This window comes from Cyprinodon variegatus, unplaced genomic scaffold (assembly GCF_000732505.1).
Source record: "Cyprinodon variegatus isolate N-32 unplaced genomic scaffold, C_variegatus-1.0 Scaffold404, whole genome shotgun sequence".
NCBI lineage: Eukaryota > Metazoa > Chordata > Actinopteri > Cyprinodontiformes > Cyprinodontidae > Cyprinodon > Cyprinodon variegatus.
Genome location: NW_015150857.1, coordinates 600,682 through 612,154, shown reverse-complemented (window position 1 = coordinate 612,154; position 11,473 = coordinate 600,682). Strand labels below are relative to the sequence as shown.

The 11,473-nt window shown below is 39.6% G+C and overlaps 1 protein-coding gene across 2 annotated transcripts in view; it reads right to left on the bottom strand.

Annotated features, from left to right (window-relative positions):
• Positions 1–5,027: 5,027 nt before the first annotated feature.
• LOC107093024 (SLIT and NTRK-like protein 3) overlaps positions 5,028–11,473 on the bottom strand; it is a 28,431-nt gene continuing 21,985 nt past the window's right edge. For both annotated transcript variants that reach the window (XM_015387821.1, XM_015387822.1), the window contains exon 7: positions 5,028–7,895. In XM_015387821.1, the coding sequence (XP_015243307.1) occupies positions 6,756–7,895 (1,140 nt within the window). In that variant the 3' untranslated portion in view covers positions 5,028–6,755. The remainder of the gene's footprint in view (positions 7,896–11,473) is intronic.

Sequence of the window (11,473 nt, the reverse complement as noted above, 5' to 3'; positions counted from 1 at the left end):
TTATGGTGCCCTCAACACTGCCACAAAGCTGTTTCAGGGAGACGGGGATTCTATGCAAGGTGTAGAATTTCTTACACATCTCAATCCAGCATTAAAGAGCATACAGTCTGCAGATCTACTGTTAAACTGCATTTGGTTAATTATTTATCCTCCTTTGAAAAGAAATGGCACAACTAAAAAAGGTAAAAAAGAATTAGCCATCCACCTAATCTGGCAGAATGGCTCCCGTGAGAAAATCATGCAAAATCCTTCTGGAGGACAATTAGAACTAAAGCTGCACATAGACCTCAGTAGAGCATCCACACAGTGAAACATGGCAGTGAAAGGATCGCGCTTGGGGCATTTTTTTTCTGCAACAGATACTGGGAAGTTAGTCAAACTTGGTTGAAAAATGGTTGGAGATGACACATTTTTAAAAGCTTCAAAAGACCTGTGAGGGCGAGTGCAACAATCCTAAACTTACAGCCAGAGATGCCATGGTTAAGATCAAAGCATATGAATTTCCCAGCCCAGTCATAGCTCAGCCCAACACCTAATTGAGAGGATTTGGCAAAATTAACAAAAAGCTTTGCTCAGACACTCTCGGACAAATCTGGCTGTGTTGATGTGGATTTCTCCCAGAGAAAAAAAAGTTGTGCAACGCTATCAGAGATATACCCCAAAAAGATTTGTGGCAACAAAACGTAGTTTTACCATGTTCTGATTCTAGAGAGCTTAATAAAAATTTACACCAAAAGCCATAGCAGAGAAAGGAAGCAGAATGAAATAGGTGTTCTTGCCAAATAAGACTCCTTTAACCTTTTTTGTCTAACAGACATGTTTTGTATGGCAGAGAACTAATACTGGACTCAGTTCCATAAAACTTCTCCCTTAGGGCTTCGCTAAGCATTGTCTGACTCGCATATCAGGGGTTTTATTGGTGCAAGTATTTTCTGAATTTGGAAAGATAAATCTCAAAAATCATTGGATTAAAATGCTAGCTGCAGAGAATAATCATCATGCTTTCCTGTCCATAACACACTCCAACCTTAAAACCCATAGAGACATGTGCACTGAACACATAGCAGACACCTAAGCACTGTGCATGTAAAGCTCATTTGACGTTTTTCAGTCTCAACCAGACTGGTTCCTGCCATCTTAGTGTCTTTTCACCAGCTTACTGCAGCAGCAGACTGACATAGTAACAGGCACATATCAGCTTACTATAATAACACCTAACCAACACGCCAAGTAATCTGCCATTTTGCCTCTGCGCTCCGTAAATAAGTATTGTCATGCTGCTCTGCAGGCAACCAAATCTCCATCTTTTAACTGTAACCGTTTGGCAGACGTGGAGCTGAGCTCCAAGCCTTGGCAAAGATCATGCGGGTTGACATTGCGTGTCTGAGAACAGAGACAAATATACAGAATCTTACTCCATTCACACACTCCTAGACCCCTTGAATGAACAAAGTCCTCCAGCAGCCTTAAGCCTGGAATCACCTGCTTGCTGATCTCTCACACCTTCTTTTCATCTCCTCCCATCCTCTCTTAAATCTCCCTCTGTCCTCTTTAGTCCCTCTCTCCCTCCCTGTACCTTCTCATCATGCTCTTCCTGCTGTCTCTTGCTCAATGCACTTCAAGTCTCTCGCTCTCCTGCTAAGTATTCCCCATGCTGATGTAGTCTATTGAGAGCCGGCGATTCTCTTTGGGCGAAAGCAGAGAAAGAGTGGGGTAGATCACTGCAATGCAGAGCAACATTGCACAGCAGCGGACTCTGCATGCCTGTGTGGACAGTTTGTGTACATATTTAACCGTACTTTGTTTGCTCTCGAACTTTGTGTTTGCAAATGGAGGAGAGTGTGCACATTTGCAGCGGCGTTAACGCCGTTTACGCGTGTCCCTCTGTGTGTGTTTGTGAAGGATGACCGGCTCAGCCGTAACTATTTATCATGGCCGAACACCAAAGCCTCTGCAAGCTATGCACCATGACTTTTAAACAGATCTCTTTTCACTCACATCAAACCATGCCCAACTGTGCATTTTTAATACACGGCATGTTTATGCAGAGAAGAATATGGTTTTTATGCCTTCACATAAACACTCATGAGGGATCCGCCTATTGCTGCTCCGGCAAAATCTATCACAAGAAATGGCATTGTTTTAATCAGGCTAATTGTCCCGCTCCTCAACACGTCTCTGCCATCTCTACTTAACTGACGCCCCAGCCTCATTATTTTATTTATTTCTTAGGAATAAATGACACGATGGAGAAAGAGCAAGAGGCAATCTAAGCCGCAGAGGCCCACAGGCGTTTGAAGTCTAAAGACTCTTTCATCCTTGACTGTGGGAAATGTATAATTTTTTTTTTCTACATAGTGATGGGACAGTTCTGACAGGACCCAAACACATGAACCATAGCAAAGCTGTAAGACAGGGAAAACACACATGCATAATACAAATATGAAAAAAAAATAAAGCGTGCAAAGAAAACATTCACCTCGCTGGAGCCAGTCCAGAGCAGAACAGTAGTGTAAAAAATGAGATGCCACAGGCGAGGAAGTGAGAAGGAAGGCTTTAAACGTGAGAGGAGGAAAAAAAAAAGTGTGAAAAGGATAGAGAACGGTGCTTTAATTAGCCGTTTGTTACTTTAACTGGCATTTAGTTTTAACTGCACTTCTTTTGTCTGAGGACACAATGGGGCTGATGTGCAATGAGTAAACTACACAGTTTAAAGGATTAAGGCTGGACTGAGGCTTTGCTCACAAAAAAACAGAAGACTGCAGAAACTTCACACACTTTCCTTAAGCACACACACCCACACCTACAAAGAGCCCCCCCACCTCCCTTTCAAAGCACAAACACACCCAGAGTCCCTAGTGTGTTTACACACACATATCCATGGGGGGATTATTTGTGCAACAGAGTTCTGAACGCTGAGAGTGAGGAGGCATCTGAAGAACGATGCTCATGGCCCAAGAGAGAAACACACACACACACATATATATTTTCAGTGGGAGCTACCTGTGCGCTGAGCTGCATATAGAGCAGAATCTCTCTATGTCCGCCCAGTGAGGCTAAGATGACAGCCGGAGCGTTGAGAGGGAAGGGGAAATAGAGGAGAGGGGAAAGAACAAAAGCAAAGGTGAGCAGCAGAATAAAGAGGCGAGGAAATGGAGAAAGATAGGGAGGGGAACAAATCAGACGGAGAGATGAAAGAAGAGGAGAGATCTTTGGGAGAGACACACAGGCTGGAGAAAGGGATGGCGCAATGTGGCACCTCTGCCCCCAGGCCACCAGCCTTACATGTCCTCATTTCACAAATAGATTGTATTGATTTCATACAGTTAATGTGGAAGATTTGCCTCTATTAGCTTCTCTCCCCAGCCTTTAATGTGTGAGGAACCCTGCAGGCCATTACCTTTGCCCAGCTTTCATCTGATCTCTCTAACACCCTGCATGGACAAGCTTAGCAGACCCCAGGCTGCTTTATTCATGCACTATTAAAGGAAAAGTTCAGGATTCTTGCAGTAAGGATCTTCAAAATGTTATAAGCAGTAGATCACTCTCTTGGCTTTTTCATTTAGGAAAAATCAAGGCAAGTTAGTCCTGGAGGCTAGAGCTAGCAGCTAGTCCAAGAAGATCAAGGCTCAGCCTTCTTTTTGTTCAATTTTATCTCAGTTTAAATAATTTCTACTGACACATTACAAACATCCAATGAATATATTTTATTGCTTAATAATGATATTTAATTATAATTTAATTATTAAATTGGGCCTATTGTTTTGAAGCTTAATGTTTTAGAAGATACGCAAATTTGTTTAAATCCATCAAACATTCTTTTAGTTAATGTTCAAGCGCTGATATTTCAAAAACCAGCTGTTGTATATGGTAGCAAACATGCCATCAGAAATGTAAAATGCTCTTATTACTGTGTCAGAAATTAACAATGATATTTACATTTATAGCTAAATATTCCAAGCAAATTCCAAGATTTTGTTTTGTTTTTGATTTGAATTTATTTTATTGTGACTATCCTAAAATAGGAGCTGCCTATAACTATACAGTTTTTAAAGACTTTTTTATTAGTTACTAAAGGCAGTACATTTCTTAAAATGTGTTGTTTTGAAATGTTCCTGAGGTTTTTCTAAAACTTTTCAATTTAAAGACATTTACTCAGGTTTCAGATAGCAATTTTTTCATTGGTTTTAATCCAAAAAGGGACAACAATTACCAGAATTTTCAGGAATTTTAGCTTTAAAAACATGACAGATATCTTAATCTTTTATTAATAGGGTATTTTTGTAGCATGTAAGTTCTTGTACTGTTTGCTTTGATTTGCAAATATTTTTCTAAATTATCCCTTTTAGCATAGAGCTAAATATTGTTTACTTCTACTTCCTTAAAAAAAACGTCCATCTCAAAAATATCAAGGTAGTATTCGCAAATTATATTTTGAGTCTTTCAACCATTATCATGTGAGTCAGTTATCTATCTATTAGCATAATACTTTGTTTGTAATGATAAAAGTTATTCATACAGGAAAAAGACATTTAAGGCGGTACACCACCAGTGATCTTCCTATCGCAAATAGATATAAAGACTCTCAGGACATCTAAAGCACTTTTGCTCAAGAATCTAATTATTATAAAGAGAAAAAAATGATAGAGGTTAAAGGGAACACTATTTTATTGATTTTCTTACATGTAACTTTTTTGTAATAAAGTGTAATGAAGTGTAAATGACATACATGACTGTATAAATAAGCGGTCATATACACTACAGTGATGCTTGTGGAGACTGGTGTTATTTTACGATAGTAGAATTTCACTTTAGTCTTTGCTCCGCTTACACTAGCCATTAACTTCACCATCCAGGACAAACTATTGTGAAAGCATGGATCTATCTCTTTGCATCGCAAGTCAGATTTTAAAATTTTCTAATCAAGAATATAACAAGATCAAGAATATACATCTTCTGTAGAAATTTAACAAAATAGGATTCACCAAACAGCCTGGAGTTAAATGCCAGCAAATCTGGCAGTAGCACTTACCAAATGTCATATATCTTTAAACTAGTGAAACCCAAAGCATTGTGTAAGCAATTTTGTGTTTGAACATATAAAAATCCGAAAAATACACCACTGGTTCATTTAGCAATTAGCAAGTAATGCATAAAAAAACACAAAACACATAGAAAATCCTTTTAACCTACACCCAAAAATGCTGTACTATCCCTTTAAGGCAAAGGAGATGGAGAGAGTGAGTGCCTACAGTACTATATGGGTCAGTTTATGTGAGAAGTGTGTATGAATCTGTAACATAAAACTTGCCAGGGAGAGTCTTTTTTTATGTAGCACCCTTTATTGTACTTGGTGGGTCGACGGTAAGAAGGCTGAACCAGATGCAGAATCATCCTATACATTAATATAACATGATCCCTTGCAGGAGAGCTTCAACACGCAAAAACTAAGAATAAATATATTCACAACTGCCTCTACTATTGTTTGGAGACTGAAAGCATAAAAAGTATCTCCATAAAAGATATTAACCAGTAGTTGATAGAAGTGTCTTTTTTTGTAACCGCAAAAAAAAAAAATGTCTCAGCACAACCCTCATTTTTTTGTCCTTTGTCTTTGTTGTTCAATTTTTCCTCTGAGAAATACTTTAAAGAAACAAAACAATACAATAACCTCTGCGCCTTAGTCGGATGAAATAAAACATGATGCAGAGGTCCTTGTGGCCCCGTTAAGTCTGACAGATAAAGAAATCCAAAATGCATCCATTGGCTCAATGTCCTTCTGTGGTTCTGCCTTCCTTGGATTTGTTTTCCATTAAAATGATAATAACAATAATAAGGTCCTCCACATCCAAAATTTCACTCTGCAGAAGACAATTCCAAATTAGTTGCCATCATAGCCCTGTAAGGAATTCCAGATAAGCAAACTAAGTTTAACTGAATGAGATGAAGAAAATGAACAGAACTGCAAACAAACGACTCCAATATTTACTGGGTAGGGTATTATTTTTGGCTCATCCAGGGAATGCAATTACTCTTCAGGTTTTCAGTTAGTCTCAGTTGTCCATCAGCGTCCCGCCCATTGTTAGTCAAACCTCTTTGTTTAGATAAATAGATCTGTATTTATAGAAAAATAAGCATCGACCATACTGCTGGCTGTTCATTGCTAAGGCACTTGGCTATTTTCATTCTTCTTGGGTTTTCTTGGCCATTTCTCTATCTCCACGTGCAAACCCAACTCGCTCCACGCCTTTAGGCTGTCCTGGTTCACGACTCTTGTGTTTGATGTTGTTAAACACATTTTTGTTTGTTGTTTTTTTTTTTTTTTAATCCGTACAGGTCCTTCGAGAGTGATAAAGTGAACGTCAGCGCCTACAGCCGTGCTGCATTCTGCTAATTGTGGCATTTTGGTGGAAAAACTGAGCCGTTACATGTTTAGTATGATTGTGGAGAAAAAAATAAAATGCTGTTGTATCAGCAGCTGAAGTGTGGCCCCCAGGCAGAGATCCTGGTTCAGCTAATCCTTGCCAAATACTAACCTATGTGCCAGTACTGGTGAAAAATACAAAAACGGACCTCAAGTCCAGGAATAAACATGGTTTGTAGTGTATCCAACTCTCCCACAGGCTTCTCTGAAAACCGACCTCTGTACAAGAGTCAGGGTTACTGGGTGATTCATCAGCAGAGAGAGAGAGAGATGACGAGGAGACTAGAGAAAAATGGTATTTGGAAGGAGAGTGTTAAAGGGAGGAGGAGTTTTAAAACTGATAAGAGCGGTCCAGAACCTCCATGTAGTCTGGCGTTGTCCTCAGTCTGGGTCTCTGCTCTCCATCTCCCTGCTCACTCTGGCTGCCATGGCCACCTCCTGCTGAGGAGCTGGGAGTGGTGACCACAAGCGTTTGCTCAGGTCTCACTTCTTGCTTGGAGTCTTGGGTGTGGGGGTAACGGGGTGGGGGCCTCCCGTACCTGTCAGGCAGATCTCTGAATTCAGGGGTTGGGAGTCGGAAGAGACAGTCTACGAGCTCCACCTTAGGAGTGGGGCCTTGGCTGTCGATGACTGTGGGACACAAAATGCCGTTCCCGTGGAGTCCGGCGAGCGCTCCCATTGCTCCTGTGATGGTGTTAATGGGGGATGAGGACACCTCTAGGGCCCAGTCCTTCTCCTTCTCTGGTGTGGGGCAGTATCCCCCTTTGCAGTCTTTTGAAGATGCAAATGTCTGTTGCTGCTGCTGAATTTGCTGGTTCACCTCTGCATCCTGTTGGTCTTTGAACAGCGGGTTGCTACACATGTGCGAGGCAGCAGCAGGGTCGACTCCTTTAGCCGCAGCCTCTCGGGGCAAGATGGTGTCATAGACATGGTTGTGTTCCGGCAGAGGTAAAGGGGGCTTTTCTGGGAGGCCATGGTGAAGGTGGTGGTGGTGATGTGTCTGCTCGGTGAAGATTCCACACTCCATCTGGATACCAGCCAAATCTACCTCTCCCTGGCGACGGAACGGCAGCTTTTCCCTAATCCTCAGGGCGTAGGCGATTAGTGCTGCTGCTGCAAAGAAGGCAGAGACAAACAGCACCAGCAGGCTGAGCACCAACACTGACAAAGGGATTGAATCTATCCATGGAGGGCTGAGGGGTCCCAGCCCGGGGGTAGGGTAGCCGACCGATGCACCTCCTCCCGCATCTGTGGAGTTTGCTGTCTGCTCCTCTTGCTCCCGTTCCTCCTGGGGCTCCAGCTCAGGACATAGTAGCTCCATGGAGAGGGAGCGTAGGTCTACGCCTTTGGTCTTCTCAGGCGAGTGACAGACCGCCTCCCCCATAAAAATCACCGTACTGAGCCCCTCGAGCCAACGCTTCAGCGGAGCTGCTTCACAGTTGCACTCCCATGGGTTTTGCTGCAGATCCACCTGGAGAAACACATCACACCACAGCACACTGTCATCATGCAATAGTGAAATAATTACTGATCTTCAATGCAAGGCAAATTCATGAATAATTCTAGTATATATAGATAACGATATATAACTTAGAAGCAGCCATAAAAAAAAAAGTATTAGTAATCTTAACAAATATATCAAGATGCAAGCTGGGGGCAAGTGCTTTTGAGATGAACAAGGAAGAATGATGTTTTCTAAATTTATTTCATTTTTTTTTTTGTATCAATATGATCTATACAGAGCCTTAAGACAATATAAAAATCCCTTGAATTTTTCAACTATATTTCAACATTAAAACCACAAACTAGAGAGCATTTTATGAAACAGAGACCAACACAAATGAGAACTTAGAGTGAACTCATGCATGCTTTCTTATTTATTTATTCTACAATGTGAAATCTGATCTAATATAGCCCTCATTAGTGAATGCTTTGCAGAATCTCATAGAACCAGACTGGTTAGTTTTCCCAATACATGTTCTTTTTTGTTTTCTTTTTAACATGTTGGGCTGAAACCAAACAGCTTTGGGTTGTTTTTTTTTTAACATTTGGGTGCCTCTTTTAAGCATTTGGCAAAAGTAGTGTTTTCAGTTAGAGAAATAATTAATTTATCTTAAAACATAGGATCTGTCAAACATGACATCATTCATCAGTGTTAATCAGGTGTAACTTTGAAATAATATTGGTCAATTGTACACGCCGAAGATCCTGCCAAGAGTTCATCAAAGACAAACTGAGGTGCAGCCTTTACTGTGTAAAATGTTAAATAAATGATGAGGACAGCATCAGGCTGAAGGGGGAAAATACAAAAGAAAGTCCAGAAAGTCCCAGTAGATGAGTCCAAAGTTTGTTGCCAGTATTATAATGTAAAAATCAGAGCAAGAGTATATACACACAAAAAAACTATAAGTCCTGTTGTGTTCAAACTGAACCTTTTGCTCTTCATAATGGCCAGAAGCATTTTAGGTGGCAGGTGCTGAAGCCAAAAATAAGTCACACATTGCCAAAAAATATTTATAAAATTAAAATAGACGGATCTATTTATGTGTTTGTGTCCTCTCTTTTGTCAGTGTTATGCTGTCAAGTTTGTAAATGAGTTACCTCAATGTTAAGGTGTGCATAATAACCGGCAGTGATTTATTGAATCTCCATTAAGCTAAGAGCACTTATCTGTTTTGCAATAGTTTTCTGACAGAGCTGAATCCCTGGCCAAACAATACACCATAACCAATATTAAAATAGCTTAACAGACTGTCATGGAGGTCAATTTAACATCTACCTTAATATTTTTGCTTTAAAAAAAAAAAAAGAAATCTAAAGTATTTAGATTTAGATCTAAGTATTTTTTCTAAAAATAAGTGCAGTTTTTCTTAAATGGAGGAGGTACAGTAAGTGAGACACTTTGCCGCCAATGGAGCAATACAATTTACATTTAAAATAAGAAAAAAAAATGCATTGTCTTATTTCTAGTGCATTGTGTCTAATTGTCTTATTGTAAGAATACTAATTCCATTTGCAAATCATTCTATTTAACTTTTCAAATTAAGGGTAAATACACTTGATTTAAGAAATGTTTACTCATTTCTCGATTGTTTTTGTGGTGTACACTATATCATAGAACATTATATTTAGCCCCCTACACCAATTAATTTGTATAGTTAATTACAAGCACAGCAATGCTTCAGCTGTTGAAATATAAATGCAAAGAACTCCTTGACTAAACAAATCTTCTTGTTCAGTAAGCAGAGTTTGGGGTAGGATGCTCTAATTATAAAATGTTAAATGTTTGTTTCTATTTCCAGCTCTTTATTATAAGAAAATGATCGTGGCTACCGTTCTTTTTTTTTTTTTTTCCAAACTTTTATATCAAAGCATTCATGAATTTAATTTAAACACATTTAGTGAAGTGGGTCCAACTTCAAGAACATGGGAGTTCAAAACATGTAGACTATATGTTATATACCTATGGAAGAAAAGAAGCAAGGTAATGTTTTTAGCAGTGCTACAAATAATGTTAGGCATTGTGGTTAATTTTGCATTCAGCATTGTTGAGGATTCTACAAAATCTGTCATTACCTTTCCAGGATTGCGGATCTTGTGGTTTGCCCCCCGGTGTTTAAAATGAGGAGAAGGAGGAGGGAGGGAAGGAGGAGGGAGGGAGGGCTAAGATGAGCGTTTGTGCTGTGACTGAGAAATGCTTCCACAGCCTCACACCTGGATGACAACAGCATTGCATTCCATGGCTGACAGAACAAATAGATGCTATATTTATATTTTTTTGTTGTAGAGTATTTACAAAGAACCACAAGAGATGAATCGCTACGACGAATTCAGCAAAACTTTACTTCTCCGACAAAGTTGAAAGACTTCAGCTCTGATCCTTGTCCTCCCGTTACCAGTTTTGTATATCTAGAGATTATTTTACCTTATTCATCCTTGAAAAATAGATCAAACTCAATCACGTTGGATAAGGAGTATCTGTTTACATTTATCACCGCAGATTTTGGATCAACTTGGTTGTAAACTTTGACTAGGCCATTCTGGCAAAACCCCTTTGATCCTGGTGGCATGTTAAGGCTTTTTTATCCTGTTTAAAGGTAAAGGAAATAAAATATTAATTAATATTCCTCTATGTTTAAAGGTCATAACTTTTTAATCTACTTTTTTACTGAAAAAGTGGTTCATAGATAATAATTTAATACATTTTGATGGGTCCAAACTATATAAATATCACAACTGGTTACAATGGCAATGTTGACATGAAAGGATCCTGCATCATTAAGCAGGTTAATGTGACCTAATGAAGCAAAGCGGCTCAGATGTTATACAGAGGTTGCTACTTTCTTTCCGGGCTGATAGGTTAAATGTCGGCTTGTGCTAACCAGAGGTTACCATAACATTTGTTTACCTCTGCTGTGGATCTACCCTGGCCTCCTCTGGCTTCACCCCTTTATGCTCACTATACCTGGCCTGTAAATTCAGGTTCTCAACCATGTGATCCATGATTTTTAAAAGTTTCATACATCTTAAATTTTTTGATTATCAATTGGGCAATGAGATCTGATGTTATAAAACCTGTCCTAGCTTTAAAGGATAGGCCTGTGTGTTTTACAGCTTTTATAAACCTGCTGTTGTTTTTGTTAAGAGAAAGTTACACATAGGTGCACTTATTAAAAAGCGTTTGGTTGCAGTACATTTTATTAATGTATATCAAAGTGATAGGGGATGAATTCAAAGGTGGCCTTCACTTTACAGATTTTAAAGAAAATTGTAAAAAAACAAAAACATTTTTTTTGTTTTCTACTCTAGCCGGGTGGTTCCTATTGGTCCACAAGTACGCCTGTCCTGCATGTTTTATCCTTGCTGCCACACACCTGACTTATATGAATAAGTGACTAACAGGCTTCAGTACTTTATGGCTGCAGAGGAGGTCATCCAATCATTTAAATCAGGTGTGCTGGAACACGGAGATTTAAAACCTGCAGGGCGGGCTCTGAAAAGATCAGAGCTGGGAACCACTAATCTAGCCTTTCATGAAGAGCAACCATG